The sequence below is a fragment of the Xyrauchen texanus genome, chromosome 22 (assembly GCF_025860055.1).
Source record: "Xyrauchen texanus isolate HMW12.3.18 chromosome 22, RBS_HiC_50CHRs, whole genome shotgun sequence".
In the NCBI taxonomy this organism is placed as follows: domain Eukaryota; kingdom Metazoa; phylum Chordata; class Actinopteri; order Cypriniformes; family Catostomidae; genus Xyrauchen; species Xyrauchen texanus.
In genome coordinates, this window is record NC_068297.1 from 23,114,131 (window position 1) to 23,138,310 (window position 24,180).

Below are 24,180 nucleotides of genomic sequence, written 5' to 3' on the forward strand. Positions count from 1 at the left end.
CAAAGTGGCTTTTATTTGAGCCTACAGAATATGTGTATTTGATACATAAGAAAAACGTCTGATGAACAGCTGAAGACGTAAAGGTAAATAACATCTTTGCATATAAGAATGCTTTATATGCACTTTAAAACAAAATTAGACATTACACAAACTAAAATGAAATTTGCATAAATAGATAATTTAGAATGACTTCATTAAAAAACATTTAGCTATAGGTATAAAAAGTCCCATCCCAGTTTGTCAATAAATATATGCACATTAAGTGGTTTGATACAAAAGAGTGGATCAGTAACATTAAGATTTTTTTTTTCAAAACTAATCAAAAGCTGTACATTTCATTAGCAACAACATTCGTCAGAAAGGGGACTGTGTAATCATAACTGAATAATAGTTTCTGTATGTGCACTGAGGTCAGTGCTCCTCTACTCAAAGTAATCATCACTCAAAGTAGCATTAGTTTATTAGGCATCATATTATGGTTACTGGTGACCAACTAAACAAAATATAACACTAGTGATTTTAGGGCCACTTCAAAAATGTTTGCATGGCATGTCTCATATTTTTGGATATGTTTTCCCTCATTTTGGTGAATACATTTGAGGTGGATTTTATAAATATGAATTGCATAATTGTTGGCTGCAAATTCATATTTTTAATATTGAGGGTTTTTGGCATGTTTGTACAGCATCATATTTCTTTCACAAGAAATACAGTGTAATTGATATTTATATTTGTAAGTGTACTGCATTCAACAGTAGTTGTCTATTTGAAGTATGCTATTATTTTATTACAATAAAATGTACTGATTCTAAGGACCACATCATTTTGAAAATACCTCCAGCCAGGGAAAGACATTTCTCATATATGCTGACAATAGTATCTACATGCATGAGTTGAGTTTAAAAATTGGTGAAATGAGCCAGTTGATCATTTTTGTTGACAAATAAAACAACGTTTTTGTTGTTTCCATCCATTTATACATCCCAATGCACACATGCACGCACGCACACATGCACGCACACACACATATACTGTACTTACTGAATACTGCTCAGGGTATTTTTCCCCAAACCCCCAAATGTTACCACAGCAGTAATGCTCTGTTTGAGTATCCAATCAGTTTTCTTTTTAAAATAATAGGATCTCCAGTGCTATGACTTTAAGGAGGAACACTAAAAGTAAATTGTTGTAGCGACTACTTTCATTTGAGAAACCTTTTTTAAAAAAAATTAGCTATTTGGATATACTCTATATGAAAAACAACACATGGCTCAAACTCTTCAAGGTATTTGGCAGAAACACTTAAGAGATATATGTTACATCATTTCACTCTCAAGTCATGAAGTATTTTAGTCTGATATACAAAGCACCAAAAGTGTTCACTATAGACTATACTAAGAGATGACAGCATGTTGCTGAAGCAGAAGGGATTTATGGTATCCTAAGAGAATAGGACTAAGGGTCTCTGGACTTGTGTAAATCAGTCTGTAGGATGGTAAAAAACAAAGCCAACTTTCAAATCTCTGTCAGCGTGAGCTTAATCATTCCTCCTATTTCCTCCATCTGGATCTGGAAGGTGTCTTCATTGGAGTAGTGCTTGATGATGTTGTCATCCATGTTTACCAAGATCCTGAAAAAAAAAAACAGAGATGGTGGGAGACCATGGTTTAGTTTTTCCCATAAATAACTATGTGGTTCAATGATAGATAAAAGGATACATGAAAATAGTGTTTAACAAATGTTTGCATCTTACCCTTTCTTGCATTTCTTGTAGACCTTTCCCAGCTTCTCAAGAGGAACTTCATATTTATCTGAAATCTGGTGAAGTCAATAAGCGGAACGTTATTATTGAAGGTACCTTACATTACAGTGGTAATGTTACAAACATTAAAGGCTGTGTGTTATTATAATCAATTACATGAGCAATAAGAGCATTAACCCTTTAATGCATACATCGGGACTTTATTGACGTGGGACCTCAACCTTTCTCTTCTGAATAGTGGCAAAATAAAAAATGGCAAATGTGCAAAAAATACACATTTTTATAGCTGCTTAATTACTAAAACTGTATAGGGTTATTAAAGACCTTTTTGCACTTCTATATTGTTTTATGATTGTTTCATATCTATATAAGTTTACTATCATAGAAAATTATTATTTATTTCAAGAAAAAGGAGTACTATATTCATACACATGACTACTTTATCACATTGATTATCTGTGTGACAATAGTGAATTATCAGTACTCCATACACACATACACATACATAGTATACATAATATTTCTTACTCAAGGTGACGCTGATGTTTCAGTGACTGGCTTGAATTACATTTGACATTGTTATTTTATGAGGAAGCAACATGGAAGTAAACTCTAGCATGTGTAACACATGAACAGTAAGATTTGTCTATTGTCATTTTTGTGTACTACTAAAATTATAAGTTGTGTGTCTATTTAGACTCTATAAGTGCCTGAGAAAATACATATGTGTAGCTTATGTGCAGGGTTGGGAGGGTTACTTTTGAAATGTATTCCACTACAGATTACTGAATACATGCTGTAAAATGTCATTTGTAAAGTATTCTGTTAGATTACTCAAGGTCAGTAACATATTCTAAATACTTTTGTTTTAATGAATGAGGTGGACCAGCGAGTAAAGGAAATCATCCAACAAGTAGCTAAAAGTAAAATATCCATTTGCATTATTTCATAGTTTTGATGACTTTGATATTATTCTAAAATGTTAAAAAAGTAATTATAATGAATGAGTGTGTCTAAACCGTTGAAGATACACTTGTATAAGTACACTGTTATATGACCACCGTATCAGAACTGAATGGCCAAAAGAAGCAGTGTTACTCAATACAAACAGGTCACGATCCAATGCAAATGAATCAGTCATGAAGAACACACATTAGTCCTCTCCTAAAATTAGTAATTCAAAATATTAGGGTGGCTAATGCAACACTATGTACTATTAGAGTGTAACATTTGTAAACCTAAGTAGGTTTTCCAGCCAACTAGTATCAAAGTTCTTCTTATTTTGGCATGCAGGAGGTGGAGCTTAATGTGTTCCCAACCCCCTGACGTTATCCTTACATTCCCTTTCCTCACTCTCATAGATAGCTGAAGTGCTGCAATGCATGTGTGTAGTATTCTATTAAACACACTATATATTAAAAAAAACCATGCAAACTTCCATATCGTGCTTCTGGATGTGCTTTGTCATTAGCTCTTGTCATTGTTAATTTTATCTGTTTTTGAGCTGAAGTGCAGAGCTTATTTGACTCTTGTGGTTTTGGCCTCCTGCTTTGTTTTTAATACACATGCCCAATTGAATGTCTAACCCCTGTCTGTAAATCCCGGTCCCTACTAAATCACACTGACTAAGACTCCAACTGCAGGGACTTTTCTGAACTGACCACATTTTAGTGCACTGTTTGGCCATGTTTTTCTTTCTTTTCTGTTTTTCTTTTTTTTTTTTCTGGGAGGTGCTGTGGGTGCATTAGGAACTTAGCTGTGGGTTTGGATGGGATATATAATTTTTGGGTGGGAGCTTGGAAAAAGAAGTGAATTTGTGGGCATTGTTGTCTGTTTGTGTGCAGTGCAAAGGAAGCATGACAAAACAGAATTATATAGTTAAACCATTTAGAATGTTTTCTTTTCCCTTCTCTCTGTAAGTATGTCCTTAAATGACCCACCAGTGGTGCTTGCCTGAGTACCATGCACAACCCCATCCTTAGGGGTGAGTTCAATAAACACACAGTCCCCAAAGAGTGTTCCAGATCACTGTGGCCTTCTGCATCCTCAGCTCAGAACTGAGATAGTAATTACAACATTACAAGTGCAGATTTTGTGGTCACATTTGAACCATTGCCTGATCTGCATAATTACTTTAGTAATTGGGCACTAAACCAGCATATACAGTGCACGCAAATAATAGGGGCTCTCAGTGAGTCTAGTTAATTCTTAGTGAATTCCCTTAGTGTTTGAGGTTTTATCAAATCCCTTTTACTAAATATGAGCAAATGTATCAATGCTTGGATGTGCAACTCACCGCTTCCACAAGGCCTTTTACGGACGGAGTCTTCAACATGAGAGCATCAAACACTTCCTCTGTCTCCTTACGTATATACAGCAAAACTGCAAAGGCAGAGAAATTTGGTCAGCTATGATCACTCATGCATACACTACACCCCCAGTTTTCTTGAAACTGAGGTCAGATCTGCAAACCAAAATATATAGTTTTCCAGAATAACAAGGCAAAGTCATCTACTGCCAAGTCTTTCATGTGGTGGTGATATGCTTTTCCATTGCATGCTTTTAGTAACCCTGTCCCTCACATGCTGTTACCTTTAGTTGGGATCGCTGCCCATGTCCATAAACACCAATGCTGTCCCCCCATCCCCTTTCACCCAAAAACCCCTGGAGAACTGGGCAGCATCCCAAGTCCATTACTGGGAACACTTAATTTATAGTACAAAGAAAGGGAGGTTCAGTGATGTGGAGAGTCCGGAGTACACTGATTACACACATTACATCCTATTCCAAAACTGATGTGTTGCCTTTGGCATGAAATCTGGCTAAATACATATAAACATGCACCCACACACATACACACAGACCTGCAAGTGACCATGACTGCTATTCTAAAGGCAAACAAGCAGGAGATGCCCAAAGAGAAGGCATCATGTTGGAAGGGCCAGTAGATTTCAATGACTTGCAACTGGCAGGTATTATTTACTGTTTCCCACCAATGATTGTTTTTTACATCTTTTGTGGAAGTGCATATTAAAGAAAGAATGGGTGTGATTTTGAGCAAAATCTGGCCAAAAAGAAGGTGTTTTTTAAGTTTGTTATGGTGGTTCGAAACCATTTGCCAGCGTAAACCTTCAGGAAAACTTTGTACCAGCTGTTAAACACCTTCTTACTGCCATTGGTCAACATAATCATTGGGTGTAAACAGGTGCTTCACCATCTTTGACGTCAACATCTTTTTCTTTTTCAGTTCTATACTCATTCAAAATCACACATACAGTTACAACATGAACATAGCAGAGCTGCTGAGCTGTTGCGAACATTTTCAAAGATCATATAATGTGATATTTTTTTTAGATTAGTCCTCAAAAGGAACCAAATATACTCTTAATCTGATTTTAAGTGCCCATTCACTCTGTCGCTTGATATGCTGCTTCATTTATGTCTTTGTCTGCAGAGCCTGTGAACCATTCACACTTCTTCCCAAAGTGAGACTCACTATGATTACAATCATAATTCTTTTGTCTGTCTTTTGCCCATTGATGCCTGTCCTCCTGACCTGTCTGCCAGCCTTTTAGATCTGACGTGGATTATATTAACAAAATCTTTATAAAATACCATAACTGGGGGTAACTGGTGCAAATTATGACCACATAAAGCATGTTAGTATTAGCATAAGCACCACTAATGCATAATGAAAACATGATAAATTACACATTATTTACTGCTTATATGTGTCATTAAAAAAACTCTTTTACTGACATCATGTGGATTCTACTCATAGAATGAGACAAAGAGACAAACAACAAAGTCAGATTCAAGGCAATTCAGTCAACTCAGCGGCAATCTTTGGAATGCTCCCAGGCATCTTTTTCAAAGGATACAAGTGGCACGAAAGTACAGCTACTTGAATGGGGAAATACTGAAATCTCAAAAACGGTTGGCCAAGATTACAATCAACAACAAAACAACAGTAAAATCTGACAATGCTGTAATAAATTGTGCTTCTTTAGCTCAGATAATGCTAAAAAAACGTGATTGGCTCTTTTACCTGTAAGGTTGGACTTCCTTTTGTACTTTAGCCATATTGGCCATTTCAGTTTCTCCTATTCATTTTAATTCAAGTGCTGTGTCATGGGCAAATAGCCTCTGATAACACATAAAAGTCATATTTTAATTTCAGCATCGTGGGTATTGTATGAATATTCGCAAACAGTATTCTATTGCTTTTCTAGCTTTACATGAATAATTAAAAAACTAAAAAAATCATAAACATGGGATTTTTGGGAATATCCAGGGGCCATAGTGGTCAGCTCGCCCTGTATTTGCCAAAAGCCCCATGGGCCCTATTTGTGTATGTGCTGAGTGCCCTGGTGCTTTACTTCCTTTGGCAGTCTCAGGCTGCGCAGCTTGAGGCTTTGGAGGCCACTGGCATTCTAAAGACCCATGGTATTGGCCCTGCTGGCCTGGCCCATAGTCCAGCCCTGCATGTAACTTTGAGACATAAAGGTCTATAATTTGAGGCCACACAATGTTTTGTGCATGTGTTAAATTAGCATGTTTTTTTAGTTATTTGAAAGCAACCAAGTGACAGTGCACCATAACAACTATACTACATTGATACTACAGTGCCAAAAAACTGCCAACACACACAACCACTCTGTCTCATCCATGCCAGGGACAAAACTTATGAGTTACAACCCAGTTCCAGTTAAAACACCTCTTTTTGGCTCATCCATCCTTGCAAGCTTATTGGGAGGTGATCCAAACTCCTCCTCGGAATAAGGTAATCTCTTCATCCCAGAGCTGAATAAATGAAGAAAAAAGAGAGATGCAATAGATGAGCATAGTTCTTAGAAATCGCTCTCCCTATTGGTTATCTCTAAAGCAAGGAGGTTCTAACAAGTACATCATTACCCATGAAACAAACAGCACCTGAACATTTCCTGGAAACGTTGTACAGAGCGCTCATGGCCATAAAAGCTGTTTTGTTCTAATAATGCACATTTTCAATCATACCCCTCAATTCTTGAACAAACAAACATAAATGGGCTAAAAGAGAGCAAAAGACAGGGTCTTACCCCTCCTCTGAGTCCTCAGGAGAGAAAGGCTGTAATGAGAAAAGACACACACACACACATACATGCACGCACGCACACACAAAACCATTATTAAATATTCTTGAGAAATTTTAGCAGTTCCCTATCATTAACAAATGGTTGTAATAATTCATTATCTGGGGTTTTATGGTTAAAGCCTTAACACATATTAACATCTAACCTTTGAGTGATATTGTTCAGCTAAATATTGGCACAAACATACATCTAATAGTAACATTAAACTGGTAAACCAGTCATACACACCAAACGTTATGTCATGTTACAAGTAATCATTGGTATACTGAATGGCTTCAGATATGGGCTGGGTGATATTGCCTTTTGAATATATTAAATATGTATATATAAATATGTATGTATTTGCTCTGAAATGGATAAAATGGTGATTCTTTCCAAAAAAATCTATAATATCTATAAAAATATTCGGTGTACAGTTTTTCACTAAAGAAAACAAGGAAGAATAATTTATATACACCAATAGAACAATGCTTATCAATAAACGGCAATATTTAATTTTTCACATATTTCTAATATTTTTAATTTTTACTACACTACACTACAGTATATTATACTGTATGGCCATATTTTTTTTTTTCTTAAAACATTTATCATGTAAAATGCCACACATGGATTTCTGTGAGCATTTTTCAGTGATGCAAACTAAGATTTTTGAAGATTAATAATCATAAATTTAAAAAGCTTTTTATGCATTCATCCTTAAATGTACTCTCAGTTCATAAGCCATCAGACCCCCTTAGCATAAAGCAGACCATTCAGACCAAGAGCTAGCAGAACATTTGAATTAACACAGGTGCATTGCATGAGCAGTTTGGGACATCCATGATAAAAACACATTAGCATGTTGGCAAGGCACTGAATTGAACCATTTGCGTGACACTGGAGCAGTAAGCCAAAGTTCTTTTTTTTTTCTTTTTTTTTTGGAGAGTAAATAGCCAGAAGCTTATTTTTAGACATACTCTGGGTTTCAATGCCACACAACTGATGATCAAAGGTTATGTTTAAGGAGAGTGTCTATAATTTGCTCTCCTGTAGGACAGGCTGTCATGTGATTTCAGCTGTATAGGTGAACAGGTGTGTGAATTTAAGGTAGGGTAAAGTTAAAAGGAGGCTTCTACCTAGAAATCTTGCTGATTTGAAAGAATGGCAAGGTTTTAGAAGTATTTTTGGGTCAGAGACAGGTACCAATGATGTTTATGTCAGTACTTTAAACTAAGGGTGTGATACCTTGCCAAGAACCCTCAGAGTACTATCTGATAACAGCCAAAGCCATGCCATAAACTCCAGATTTCATAACAGTAGAAATCACTGTATTCCTGGCAAACCACATCATTCCGGTCACCTTGACCCAACAATCTGTTTCAATGAAATGAGTCTGCTCTCACACATGCAGTAAAGAGCATGTCAATAAGCTGTTTTGGCAAGCCACTCATAAGTGGATGTTGATAGAGAACTGAAAATATTATAATGAGAGTTTTCTTCATAGGGTCATTGGCACTGGTAATTAAGCTCAACCTTCACAAATCTTATTATTAACAAATCATAATAGCATTGTTAAAAATGCAAGGATAAATCGTTAAAATACAATTATTTCAAATTACTGATTGATTGAATACATATAGAATTATTAACTGAAAATGACCAGAACATTAATTCCTATAATCCATGTAAAATCATATGCAAAATTGTATAAGATTGCCTCTAATTAGAGGTTCAACAGGGTCTGAGCTAAGCCTAATTAATATGATTCTATGCTTCTAATGCAAAGTCCTGGGCAGGATTAATTAAGGAGCTGGAAAGTCACTGAGGTAATTCTGCACTATCATCATTGCGTCTATCATAGCAGTCAACCTCATTATCCAGTTGGGAAGAAAAGCATATATGTGTCATTAAAACAACCTCTTTTACTGACATCATGTGGATTCTACTCATAGAATGAGGCATGTAGTCATTGATAACAACAAAGTCAGATTCAAGGCAAGTCAGTCCACTCGGAATGCTCCCAGGCACCTTTTTCAATGGATACAAGTGGCATGAAAGTACAGCTACTTGAATGGGGAAAGACCAAAATCTCTAAAACAGCTGGTCAGGATTACAATCAAAGAATGGGGGCACGTGGTAATTTGTGCATGGATCGCAGAGAGTATGAGCCTCCACGTGCTGTGAGTCTTTGCGGTGTCATGCACAACAAGCCATTTGATAAGATGCGCGGATAGACTTTCTCAGAAGCGGAGGCAACTGACACTTGAGATTGAGGTGAGTAACCGCACCACCAAGAGGACATACTAAGTAGTGGGAATTGGGCTTTCCAAATTGGGATAAAAATAGGATAAAAAAAGCATGCACATTATTATACTAAATTTTCTTATCTTATCACCTGTCCTCAGGTGCACTGTTGTATTACATGCACTGTTTAAGTTATGTGTCAACAGCTGGACATGTAAACTCTATACTTGCAGAGCACAGTGAACCTGAGTTTCATAAGTCTGAAAAAGACATAATGTAACGCACGTTGTCACAGCGCTCTCCCAGCAAGTTCAGGTGCCAAGGCCAAAGATCTCTCACAAAAATAAGAGAAGGTCTCTACTATGAATTTGTCTCTAGAAAAGTCTTTTTTTCATTTTGCAGCAGGGGAATACAAATAAACGCTCTGCATTAAGACATAACGGGGGAAAAAGACTCAAATACCACACTCGCTTCCCAGATAGCTTATGTTCCGTACATATCCGAGATGTCTGTTTAAGAGTGTTTAATCTGGAAAGCATCGCATTCTAATTAATATCTGCTAAACATCTTAAATTGATCAGATTTACAAACATTCTAAATCGTAAATGTCTCAAAGACATCTGCTGAATGTCTTAATGACATCCGAAATGAAACAGATGTATTGCAGATGAGCAAACAACCTAAAACTTATGTCTTCCAGATGTAAATACACACATTAAACAGATAAGAACTTATTGGCCAACAATTGTTTCAAAGAGATTTTATGAGATCTACATGGTATATTATTTACTCTTCATTTACAGATTTGGGTGTGAAACTTACACAAATATTTTCACACAGTGTTTGAACATTATACTGGCACTCACATGACGTTGGAGGGTAGAGAAGTGGATGTCGGGAATGAAGAGGACAGGCTGTGTCTCGAAGTCTGTCATTGTCTTAAAGATTGTGATGTCACTGCGTTTGTGCAGGAGGGGCACCTTAATATCCACCCCAACTGAGGAGAAATTTGTAAAGGATAGAGTGAAAATCAAATCCCTATTCTATACCAAGAATCCACATCAGTCAACTTCTCATTGTTAAAGAAGCAGTGCTTACAGTTTCCCAAAGGAGGATTGATGTCGGGACATTTGGCCTTCCTACGGGATTGTTTCCTCTCCTCATCGCGGATCTTGCGTTCTGCGCCCTTGTCGCAGAAGACCTTGATCTGGCAGTAAGCGCGGTGGATGGGTTTATTACTGCGGTTGTTATAGCTATAGGTGTCGATCTGAATGTTGAGTGGCAGGCCCTTCACTCCCTTCTGAGAGGAGAAGTCTGTGCTCAGACAATTCACTGAGATGAAGATCTGGGGATGGAAGAGAGGAATGAATTAATGGCATGTTGTCATTACTTCCATTATGATTTAATTTAATTAATGTTATTTTTTAAATATTTTCTCCTGTCCTAGCTAAATACACAGAGTCAATTATTTGTAAAACATGTTGGTTGATTTGACTTAGAAGTGTAACACCGTGGCACCATCAAAACATTCCTCTGCTTTTTTGTGCTGCCCGTCCAGTGCAACGCAGCAACACTGACTTGACCAGTGATGTGAGTTTGGGGAGGAACTATCTGTTTTTACAACGAATTGAAGATAGAGGAAGTTTTTCGGAATCTGTTTGAAAGCTCTGATTATTTGGTTATGCTAGTGGCACAGAAATTACTCACTTCAGCTTTAAATACTTTTAGAAATTAAGATTAATGAAATGTGTGGCCTGCAAATTCAGAGGATGAAACAAGTTTTATGAGTGGTGATGTTCTGGAAGGACTGTGATAGTAGTATCATTTACTGTATTATATGTTGCCCCCTTTTGGCTATAGGATAGAATCACAGCACAGAAAATTATAAGGACTCTTCATTGCATGGTTGTTGAAATTCAGTATACAACAATTCTTGAAAAGTCAAAACATGCACAAAAAAAGCTCTTCATCTATTTGTTCTACTAATACCAATTTATAAGCATAGCTAAATTTAAAATTGTATAAACAATACTTAAAGTATATTATTATACAGCTCTCTGGAATATTTTATTCTAATTAGTCAAATGTTGTGTTCATGGGTCAGTTATTTTTGTACATATGTCCGCTAAACTGTATATTCAACCGTTTCCTACAAAGCTATGCTAGTGTCATGTCTCTTGTAGCACTTTGTCTCCTTCTTGTCACATATTAAAATTATCAAAATATATATATATATATATATATATATATATATATATATATATATATATATATATATATATATATATATATATATATATGATATATCATGATTGACCTGGCTATGTGGCATGGAGCATTGTCCTGCTGGAAAAAACAATCCTCAGAGCAGAAGGAAGCAAGTTTTCTTCCAGGATAACCTTGTATGTGCTTGATTCATGCATCCTTTACTATAAGGAATCTGCCCGATTCCAGCCTTGCTGAAGCACCACCAGATCATTATTTATCCTCCCCCTGGTTGTCTAATAGTTAGATGGAGACATGGAGAGGCCTTCAAGCCACAGTGTCTCACACCCACTGTGAAATTTGGTGGAAGATTGGTGATGGGTTGGGGTGCAGATCAAAGCCCAGCAATGTGATAAACTGGTACAGAGCATGCCAAGACGCATTAAAGCTGTGATTGAAAATCAGGGTTATTCCACCAAATAATGATTTCTGAACTCTTCCTAAGTTAAAACATTTATATATATATTGCTTTGTTTATATATGAATATATGAACTTGTTTTCTTTGCATTATTCAAGGTCTGAAAACACTGCATCTTATTGTTATTTTGACCAGTAGTCATTTTCTGCCAAAAAATGCTCCAAATAACAATATTTTTATTTGGAATTTGGGAGAAATGTGATGAGAGAGAGAGAGAGCTCGGACAATAAAAGAACAAGAATTACAGGCAAATGTCCAACCAACAGATGTTTAAATACTTGCACAAGTTTTATCTCAAGACCTGTAACTTCTCAAAGCATCCACTAGAGAGCACAAAAGGTGTGGTAATCAGTCCCTCTATTTATTTGCCAACCTCCAAGGATGTTGTCCTCTCCCCTTCTCCCTTTGGCATACTCATAACCACACCCACACACACTTACATTGCAAACAGACAGCTCACCGTAGACTGTGCACACGGATGAGTATCCTACAGCCTATCTTATGATCTGCATCCTGGTTTTAGGACAACACTGCTCTGCAAAAATCAAATTTTATCCTTTGGATTGTTTACCCTAATGGGACTAATTGGGGAATTTAAATTTCATCAATACATAAGACTGTTCACACAAAGCTGCAAAGATTCTTACCAAACAAAAAAGGTATGAATCTTTGCAGCTATCGCTATTGCTCTAGCAGACGTTTACGTTTTTAAATTATGATAGTAAATGTGGCAAGAAAAATTTAAACTAGTCAGAGGCAGAACATTTTCACCAAAATCTGTTTGCCTCCTTATGACGAGTTTAACCCAACCAGTCTCGTCAAACTGGATTCCATTACTTGTCAGTGTCAGGCGCTCACTACTCCCCCAACTGTGTTTCCTCATTCTTACCACCATTGTTGGGTGCGAACCCAAACGTCTCTGCTTAAATGCATCAGTTTTCTACACAATAGGACTGACAGGCGTAATGAGTTGAGAACAAGTCCTTAAAACTAAACACTTAGGCCTGCACCTAAAATTCTGCTCGGGTGTCTCAGAGATTCAGATAAAACATCAATCCAACACAGGGCCATAGCAAGGGCCCCCTGACTGTATATTGCTCTGAGCCACTTTCATATGAAAAAATGCTGTTTAAAATAAGTTGTGGGCCACTAGAATCGTTAGCACCTTTTACCCCATTAACTACAGCCCTGATCCAACATCTTCATCTGAAGACTCAGAACTGGAATTTTATTGATTAATGTTGAAAAAACACCAATTACCAGCTCAAGCAACCTCACTAAACAAAAATGATCTGGAAAACTCCCTTTGTCATACTTCCTCCAAATTATTCTGTCTGAACGACACCTTATATTCCTAGAGAAACAGCACACTTTGTTTGTGTTGCCTGAATAACCCTTTTGTTTGTGTAAAGTGTTCAGTTTTAGCTCTATTTTGGGTGTAAATCTCCACCTCTGTCATACCAAAGGTCATGACTATTTTAAGATCCTTATACGCTACATACCAAAAATGTATACCAATCTACGTACCAAGATATCCAACAGAAACAATAACATTTTACAAAAAAATATTTTTGCCTTATCATTCACTTTAAATCTTGAAAAAGATTTTCAATGCAAAGCCAATTATTGTTCAAAACTCATATTAATTTCTTTACTGGATGTCAAGAGACCAATCAAATATAAGAACAATATTAATAAACAGTAAAAAGTATATATCAAATATCTTGCTCTGAAGAAAGAACATAATGTGTTTCTAAATATTTTACCTTTGCTTCCTCGCTGATGTCCCATGTGAAAGAAATGGCATTATATGAAATCTCCTCAATATTACTGATGGTGTTAAAACTTTCTTTGTAGTCTGCTGTGGGAGACAAGAGAGGTTTGGATTATTGAGTAGACAAAATAAGTGGATAACTTGTTCATGGTGTAATGTCCTTGGTTATAGACATAAGACAGGGAAAACTGACTATTTTACACTATAACTGAATGTTAATGAGCTTTTTAGATAAAAGCATGCAAGCTAAGGACAAGTTTTCAACTTATTTGTTTACATATAAAAAATATCCGTTCCAAAAAATAGTATGCTTATATCAACTTATTATTCCAACCTTCATTGAAATCAACTTAATACATTGTTCCCTTTCATTCTTTACAATTCTCATCTTCCAATTGTTGTGTTGTTGTGAAGGTCAAATTGACATTTGGCTCTCACGTCTTTCAATTAGACTGGACCTTTTGTTCTGTCCCCACCTGCAGCTCCTACTTTGTCCAGTTTGCGGACTGTCTTTAAATGTGTCTGCTATCTGAACTCTTTACTCTGCCCTGAACTACACTGGACCCAGAAGAGCAAAGAGAAGTGAAAGGGTGACTGAGGACAATGAGTTTCATATGTATGCCAATACATCAAAACAAAGCCCAAAGAATGAAGGATGTTCAGAGCCTCTTTTGAGTTTCTCACCAATATCAATGCATCTCTGCTTGGCTGTGTGCTGTCTTGAGTGCCAGTATTTCCAGTGCTTGAGTTGGTCGTCTCTGCTTTTCTCCTCTCCAAACACTACCATCACAACACTCTGAAAACAAAACGTTGTGTCTCTTTAAAACACACTCTCAAACAAGTATTCATATATACAGTGGTAACACAATTGGGTACCACTTTATAATAAAGTTCCATTTGTTAACATTAATAAATGCATTAGGTATGAGCCCAGGACAAAGAATGAACAGTATCTTTTTTACAGTATTTATTCATCTTTGTACAACTTACAGTGATAAATAAAGTAAAATAATAATTGTGAGTTCCTTGAACTTCTTTAGCTTAAAAATCGATCAAATTAAGATTTTAAGTAACTCACACAAACAATCAAGTACAGAACCGTGGTTGTGGGGAATACCCATAAACCATTGTGCTTGAATAATTAAAGCATGTCTGATAGTCAAAAGGAACTTATTGGGACATTAATTAGTTGTTATTAAGAATTCATAGAGATTTTCGCTATTTTCAGTACTATTGATGCTGTTTCACTGTAATTAGTTGTTTCATGTAATTAACCATTAGAGTAATTAGTGTTCCCTTTGGTGAAGTTGGCTCCTGTTCAGAATATAAAATTTTTCATGCACATGTGAAAGTGCGCAGTTTCATTTGCACTTCTTTGGGGAATCAAGTTTAATGCCTCACCTTGGCCATTATTTTATTTTGAGACAATTAAATTAAGTAGAATCAATCATATTAAAGTTCATTTGAAACAAAGTGATTTTAGTTGTTAGATCTTATTCATGTGACATGCCCTTTTAAGTAAATACATTTAAATGAATTGATACATTTGTACATACTGTATCTAACAAAAGTTTCCTAGTAATGCTGACCTAAAATTACCATCAGTTGAATTAACTTAAAAAGTGTGATGCAGAAATGCTACATACATTTTAAGGAAATCCAACAAATAATTTTTTCAGTTGTTAGTTCATGTAAACTAATGTAGTGGACTAATGTTAACAAATGCAACCTTAGTTCAAAGTATTACCCAAAAATTTATGAATTTTATTTGATATTTAAAATCATATCAAACCTAGTGGCATCTACAAATAAAATATGCTAACTAGACTTTCTCATGTCTGACTTCACTTTTCTGTGCCATTTTTGCAATACATTTTAACCAATAGTTCCCAAGGTGATTTATAGTGGATGTAAAAATTAAGTTCCCCTCAGGTTCTTACAAGGGTCCAACCAGAGTAACCCACGGTGTAGTTCAGCACATTATCTGCATATGTCCCATTCATTTTGACAACCACAGAGTGTCCAAATACTCATAAAAATTCTGAAAATGTTTTATTGTTTTGTGATTTAAAAACTTACAACACTTTTTTTTGTGTGTGTATTATTTTGATTGAAGAGTGTGCTTGTGCAAACTTTCTTTAAAATAAACACCACTTGGTTTAGTATTTTATCTAATGTAAAGACATTCATACATTGTTAAGTGTTACTTAATTGTCCAAATACATTTTGGGGTCAATGTATCTGCAAATAAAGCATTTACAAAACACATACTCATCTTACCCTGACTTTACAGATGGGGCCACGCAGGAGTTTGCCATTGTTGTTTTCCCTAAGGATAATGGGATAAAACTGGCCCTTGTTGAGGTACGTCATTGTGCCATCACCTGACTTCTGTCTGAGAGACTTGGAGGCTTCTAATGTGTACTCAAAATTGTTGCTGTTGACCAAAGACAAAAATTAGTAACTTCTTTATTTGTATTTGCACCCTACAGACTTTAAGTTCAACCAAAACTGAAAATTCTGTCATCATTTTCTCACCCTCATGATGTTCCAAACATGTATGGCTTAATTTCTTCCATGAAACACAAAAGGAGATGTTAGGTAGACTAACAGCCTCAGTCACAATTCACTTTCATCATATGGAATGCAATGAAAGTGAATGGTGACTGAGGCTGTCAGTCTGCCTAACATATCCTTTTGTGTTCCATGGAACAAAGAAAGCCATACGTGTTTGGAACAACATCAGGATGAGTGAAAGTGCCTTCATTTCATAACTGTACCATCTGACATCCACATGACAGTTTCCCTGTTTGCAATTACAAGGAAGTGTCACCTTTTAATTGGCTGACGTTTATTTACCCATGGGACATGTGCTTCTGTCACCTGTTGTTATAATGCTCTAGTGACCCTATTTAGCCTGTTTTCACTTCGGAAAAACTCCTGGGGTATCTTTAAAGAAATATTTTTTTTCTGGAGTTAAATTTTTGATAGCCAGCGCTGGCTTACCCAGACACTGTGTCAAAAGTGGTGTAGTCCTCCTGCGTGATGGACGCCATGCGTAACTGGAGATCCCCTGGGAACGAGAACACCTGTAGAGCACAAAAGAGGGGCGAGAGGGCCTGGCTTTAGTGCAAACAACCACCACACTGCTGTGCTTTCAATCAGTGAGAGAAAGCTGATTGCTTAGCCAAAGAAAAAAACAAACGGCTCTCCCATGCAGCTCCCAGTGTGTGCAAGGTTTTGTGGAGCTAACATTTCTAAGGAAATACTCCCTCCAGGTTTAAAAAAGAGAACTTAAAACAGGGAGCGCGAATGAGAGCGGGAGAGAGAGAGAAAAGGCCCTGGCTATTGTGTGTCAGAGGAAAATACAGCACTTTATTGTGTAAGAGAGACAATGGTATAATGACATGCTACCTGCTATTTTGGCATGTTCAAATAAAAGTAGGGAGGGGGCTGAATACAAGGATGTCTTTAAAGTTGCCTGTAAATGAAGTATTATCTGGGGGTGGGAGGCAGGAAAGATGTGCGTGTGAGAAAGTTTGGATGGAACTCCATAACTCACTTCTGAGGTCCCATCCTTAAAAGTCTCCGGGAAGGTTGAGTCTGGGGTACGTGGTTGTGTGTTGGGGCTAAATTGGTTGTGGATGAGTTGGCGGTCAAACACTACAGTATGGCTGTCTTGCTCTGAGCAGTGAGGGTTGGGGACTGTGACGGAGAATCCATGCAATGGGCCCTCGCTTTTCTCTGGGTAGTTCGGCACTGTTGCAATAGACACTGTCACTGTGGTATCTGGTGTGGGGAAAAGGGCTTGCTTGTCCTGGATGAGCTGGTTCCCTGGAAGAACTATATTTAGGGGTACTCCTTTCAAAACTTGGATTCGGTTTTCCGGTGCTGGCTCTTGGAGTGTGGCCAGTATGTTCCTGGCATGAATGTAAAAAAATGCCATTAATAGACAGATAGATAGATAGATAGATAGATAGATAGATAGATAGACAGACAGACAGACAGACAGACAGACAGACAGACAGACAGAGAGAGAGAGACAGACAGACAGACAGACAGACAGACAGACAGACAGACAGACAGACAGACAGACAGACAGACAGACAGATAGATAGATAGATAGATAGATAGATAGATAGATAGATAGATAGATAGATAGATAGATAATTACTTAAATTACTTTTTTAATAGATGTTCTCAATGACCTACATTCAATTCATATATATAGAATAATCATGGGCAAATTAGGGTCTCATCTTCACAGTATGGGAAAATAGCACTGACTATAGCATCTTTGATGAGAGCTTCACCTTTTGTTGGGATCCACATCAGAGCCCAGGACATCAGTCTTTGGCTGAGATATTGTTCTCTTTTCCCGTGGCACCTGGGGAAAGCAAACAAACTCTGTTAGTCTGACCACATCCAATAGCATCAGCCTTACCTCTAATGACCCATTATATCTGTCTGAGAACATGATATTTGCCATACAAGAGGGCATTCTGCTAGTACTGTGCAAGTCAGCAATGTTTAAAACTAAAAATAAAAAGATATAAAATATCAACCAATTCATCCTTAATTAGTTATGTAACACTCAAATATGTGATCTATATAAAACTCGAATATTTGATCATAATCATCTAAACAATTAAATAAGATTATGTTTGTTTTTATGTCTCAAGTTATCATTCTGTAAATGTATATCCATTCCAGACTACACAGACAGCTAAACCCCTGGTCCCCCTTTCAAAGAATAATGTAAGGGACATATATATCAATGCTGCCCTGCAAAGGCAGAACACAGAAACTGTGCATTTGGTCAATGAAATCAGGACTCTTAGATTCCAGTCTGTCCTATGACAGATGGGTTTGGCATATTTTTGGCATATTCAGAGAAAACAGAGCAAGACTAAACTGTATTATCCACATTTGGATGGACAGTCAAAAACTTAAAAAAAATAAAAAATAAAAAACATTTATTTGTTTCAGTGTTGGTGTAGTTACTATGTTTTGGCTTTGTATGGCAGTATGGATCATTCTTATTTACATTGATACATTCAATTGAATGCAACAAATTACATAGGTTTGGTTTTATGAACAATTTACACTGAAATTCATTCTGCTTGCATTTCATGAATAAGGCTCAGAGTTAACACATTTAAACAGCAACCATTCTAATATCAAAAGCTTGAGATGTAGACCGTTTCCATGGGTGATCATTTCATGATTCATACCTTATAGTAGTCATATAGCAAACCAAGAGCTGCGGCACTGTCCTCATCTCCGTTGATGCTCATCATGGCCTTGGTGGCAGCTGTGAGGGGATTCTCCAGGAAGGACTTCCAGGCCTCATCCTCACTTGTGAAAGGTCGTCGCTGGCTGTAAGCTGGATCATTCTGTAGCACGAGCACTGCCCGTTTACTGTGAGAAACAGTTCAGAAAGAGCCATTAGCAGAAGAACAACAGCTAAATAAATACTGAGGGATAAGGTGGACCAATAGGGTGATTTATAAAGTCAAGTTTTCAAAAGAAACACAATGATGTATGATGCACATTAACACTCAGATGATGTATTGTCATTATTGGCGGTGTCAAAGTTGACAGGATAGACAGAGCAGGCTATTGTGAAAAGGCCTTCTTCATTTATGATTTTATGACAAAATCATCCCAAGCAGCAAATCTCAGCACAGACAGCAGCTTCCTGTTTGACAAAAAGTCTCACTGGCTTTTCCAGTAAGATAACCAGTCAGAGGTCTGAGGATCTGTCAATCTTGACAGAAGGATATCTTACAACTTATCACTACTCTGTGTCTTAACTCATTGAGAGAACCGGTTTTGATCTCTGTGTCTTTTTTTGCACAATTACATCATCATCCTATGGACCATTATCTATTAACTAGAAAACTATTTTCTTTTCATAGCTGGATTTTGGGGGGCACAGCCATTACATTTATCACACATATAATGACATTTCTATGTATTTAAGTGCATTCATTTGTCAAAATGTATTTTTTATTTTAAGTTTTTCAGTATAAACATAGAACATACCTTTATATTTAAATCTAGTACAGATTTGATTTAGGATAAGCACATCCTGATGATGTTTGGTTCTTTACTCGTTACTTCCACATAACACTCTCAAAGGTGCAAATAGTAAGTTTTTGCTTGTGTCATCTTGGACTTACAGTGACACCTAGTGGTGTGGATGCAGCATCATTCAAAATTAATAGTTTTCAGTTACAGATGCCATTGTAGAAATTCACTATTCACAATCAACCATGATTAATTTAATTAGAGTGAAGGAGTCCAATAAAAAGATGGTTACTGAGATTAAGCAAGCAGTATTCAGCTTTTCATGTGATTCTAAAATGGCAGCCCCCATGAGGGAGCCCCTCCCCCATGTACAGTCAAACAGCTTTTATAAGGTTACTGATATGACTAGAGTCCTCATCTCATGTGAGTGGTCAAGATTTTATTCAACTCAACTAGGAGTAAAACATATTTAATTGGCAAAAAAAAATGTCTGAGTGCAACTTTAGCAGCGTCATCATGGAATAAATCAATATACAGTTGCTATGGTAAAACATTGCATCCATGTAGGTTAATGCAAACGGATTACGAGTAATTTGATAACTAATTGTGCCATTCTTTAACTTTCTCCCTGTTTGATTTTAGCTTTGCAACCTGATAGATCCGTTATCCTGGGACAATAAACCCTGGTGGACACGCAATCCCTCTTCTAAAAACAAAAGAGGCGACCAAGCACATAATTACTAATGACGCATCCCCCAAACACTAACCAAGAAATGCTTTTTCTCTATGATTCACAGATACAGGGTCTAGCGTTGCTTGAGCTATGGTGACCTTCATCAACAAAGTTCTGTTTGGAGGTTCTTGGAATTGAGTCCATGGCGTGAGTTTACAAACAGGCAAATATTTTGGGTATATACTGTGGTCCAAGGTCGTTTTAATTACAGGTAAACGGACTCATAGAAAAAAAAAAAACACCTTTCCCGAAAGGTCACATCAGATTCTGTTCGCATGCTTTAAACAATGTTCTAAAAGCTTAAACAATGTTCCTGAGATAGAATTGCCAACGCCTTGAAAGCACTGTTCCTCTCACAAAACTTGGGGCAAAACATGTGTAGGCCTACACAAGAAGTGCCTTAATTAATCAGAAACTAAACGTCATCTATAGACGTAAATTAACCGTGAGATCAGCGCATGGGTGTATTGTGCAGTCGCATCATAGCGATACGAGTTCGAGTCCCGGTTCAACATTTCCACATGTCTCTCTTTTCACAGTCATATTTAATAAAGGTGAAAATGACAACAAAAAACAAAAACGAAACGAAAATCTACACTTTACAGACAATAAAATTACGGCATGCCATTCAATCAACCCCCCGACAATTTCAGCAAGCATGTGCTGTCAAACATTGCCTTGCCAAAAATACACAGGTGTTGGTTCCAGCAGTACAAGTTTAGCTACATACACAAGGAGCCTTCGCAAAACGCCTAAATAATGCTGTCATGTTTAAAACTCGAGATTTTCGTTTCCCGTTCAGAGGCGAAAGTGATTTCGCTGTGAAGCCAAGAAATGAACGAGCAAAAATCTAATAAATAAACAAACAAATGAAATAACGCGCACTTCTGACCAATAGAGCGCGTTGCTGGTAACTCGCACAGCAGGTGCAGATACACCTGTGACTGGAGCAGGTCTGAACATGACAGGTGAACTAAAGTTCCCAGACAGCGCGACCGTGTAGCGGAATCTGCTTTAATGTCGATCAGACCTTTCATGGTCACTATTTTCCAGAATTTCTCAGTCAAGCCGGATTAATAAAAGAGAGAAAGCTAATCTGTGTCTCTTTCAACGAATAACCCAAGAACAACAAGCAGTTTGGGCATTATTCAATATTTTAATCGTGGGATCCTTTTTCTCTGATGGTCTGACAGTCGATCATGCCAGAGAAGAGTACAGTATGGACCTACAGTGGTGAACTTACTTGTCATGCTCCTGTGACATCTCTTATGGTCGAACTGGACTTTCTAGTTGGTACTGTAAATCCGATCCTTCTTCTTCTTGTATGGAGCAACGTTTTCAGGATGGGATGAGGGCTGCGATAGAATTGCCTGTATGAGAACGGGTTTTGTTGGCTTTTCTAGCTTTTTTGGATATATTGAGAATTTGGGGCCGGTTTTACCTGTGACAGGGCATTGGATTGGATTACACCTGAGAGGAGGAGCTTAATATTCAACGACACTTGTTGCGTTGGTCCATCCATGTTTACCCTTCAAAAACTCTGCAGCTACACAATCTGATGGAATTAACGGTGCACTAGTGTTGTTTATATTTTAGGAATGCACACGAACAAAATCAATTCTTAATAATATTTCTCCATGATATATCTATAATTACTATTTTTAAAGCAGACTTTATAGCCTAGAAAACCATTTGACAGTTTCCTGGTTTATTTCTTCACAGTTTTAACATTTTAATAATTTAAATAAACAATAGGCTGTATAGGCCTAAACAAACATATATATATATATATATATAATAACTATACATATATAGGCCTATATATATTAATGTATTTTATTTAGTTTTTTTTGTCTCATGTGGTCTACATCTAATATTGGGCTATACATCTTGTTTGTAGGCTACTGTACATGTTACTCCCAGCAGGGGTTCAATCTTCAGCTGGCTGGCAGGAGCCGCCACTGGCAGGTCACGTGACCTGCCAGTGGCTGGCTGGCAGCTGCCAGTCTGAGCCTGGCATGTCACGTGACCTGTCAGTGGCTGGCTAGTTGTCTGGCAGTCTGCCTTTGGCAAGTTTCAGAAACCATTGATTTTTGACAGTTTTTGTGTTTTGTGTTCCTCCCTTTCTAGCTCATTTATTATGCATCTGTTGATATGATTATGTTCTTTAGTATGATTGATGTTTTGGGGACTGTTATCCCAATATAACCAGTCAAATGGCCGTGATCAGACTGGCAGCTTACAGACGCTTGCTGGACGCTGTATCCATCTATTCACAGAGTAGGCCTAACAGTGAGTGAATCTTTCTCTATTGTTCCCTAATGGTTAAACACTTTCACTAATTATATAATTATATTCAATAACTATATTGTGAACTACATACATATATATATTTTAATAATGAATTTAACTAAATATTTAGATAAACTTGTTTGTAACGTCACATGTGTGCCGGGATCTGACTGTTTGAATCGCCTACCCACCCGACCCCACTAAACGGTGGTATCTTATGACAAAAGAAGGAATTGTGAGGTGTATGGCTTGTTGCCACTTCAGTAAACGGGATTAAAAGAATTTAGCCTATAATTGACGTATGCTACGTAAACAATTGTAAACTATATCAGAATTTGACAGTTTCGAATAAACTACCCAGGGCAATAAAAAGGGGATCTTACAAAGTGGGAGGTAGGCTAAGTTTCGTCTTAATTGTAGCCTTGTATGTTGCCACTTCAAAAATACTGATACTGTGCTAAGTGATTTTACCGTTAAAGTTGGCATTCTTTTATTGAATTATTAAAAAGCTTTCTTTTATCGAATTATTTTAAAGCATCGCTGTATTTTGTCCTGGTGTCAGAAAATGGTCAAAGCAATGACAAATAGTCATGTTAATGGGATTAATTCACGTTTTTATAGGCTACTCTGCATCTACATAATTACACAACTTTTTTACAAGGATTAAACACAACATCACAACTAATGGCAGTATCCGCAAATTAGGTTTATATCCTTAGAATGAGAGGCAGGCAACAGTAACAGTAAGCAACCAGTCATGATCAGGGCCATTTGATTGCTTTAATTGGGATAAAATTCTCTAAAACATCAATCATACAAATAAATAAATGCATATTATGTTCATAATAAGAAAACAATTTATTTCCTTGCAGCGAGAGTGTCAGGCAACGCGTTATACTCGCTGATCAGCCGCGACTGACTGGATGAGCGTCCAGCAAGCGTCTGTAAGCTGCCAGTCTGATCCCATTTGACTGGTTTAATTGGTATAACAGTCCCCAAAACATCAATCATACTAAAGAATAGATGCATGACATTATATTCATAATAAGAAAACAATTTATTTCCTTGCAGTGAGAGTGTCAGGCAACGCGTTATATTGGGATAACAGTCCCCAAAACATCAATCATACTAAAGAACATAATCATATCAACAGATGCATAATAAATGAGCTAGAAAGGGAGGAACACAAAACACAAACACTGTCAAAAATCAATGGTTTCTGAAACTTGCCAAAGGCAGACTGCCAGACAACTAGCCAGCCACTGACAGGTCACGTGACCTGCCAGTGGCGGCTCCTGCCAGCCAGCTGAAGATTAAACCCCCACTCTGTTTCGCTACAGATGTATCCCAGCAAACATGAGACTTGTGCCAGATGTGTCAATCATGCCAATATTGCGTCAGTCGGTCCAATACCATGTCTGCACGACGTGCAAATCAGGTTCAGTATCTCGACGTCTGACTACTCTCTTATACTTAGATATGATGTTCAACAATTGAACGTCTGGCTAGGAGTTTTTTTGGACGTGCAGGACAGGTGCAGAAAA

The 24,180-nt window shown here is 37.1% G+C and overlaps 1 protein-coding gene across 1 annotated transcript; it reads right to left on the reverse strand.

Moving 5' to 3' along the window:
- Positions 1–21,802, reverse strand: grhl1 (grainyhead-like transcription factor 1). Its single transcript, XM_052154300.1, has 15 exons — positions 21,588–21,802; positions 18,813–18,999; positions 17,892–17,965; positions 17,141–17,498; positions 16,585–16,667; positions 15,859–16,015; positions 14,263–14,374; positions 13,571–13,665; positions 10,219–10,465; positions 9,987–10,117; positions 6,841–6,869; positions 6,480–6,565; positions 4,059–4,144; positions 1,754–1,818; positions 1–1,630 (listed from the first exon to the last, which is right to left on the reverse strand). The coding sequence occupies exons 1-15, from the start codon at positions 21,605–21,607 to the stop codon at positions 1,516–1,518; spliced, it is 1,845 nt and encodes a 614-aa protein (XP_052010260.1). The 5' UTR covers positions 21,608–21,802; the 3' UTR covers positions 1–1,515.
- Positions 21,803–24,180: the final 2,378 nt, after the last annotated feature.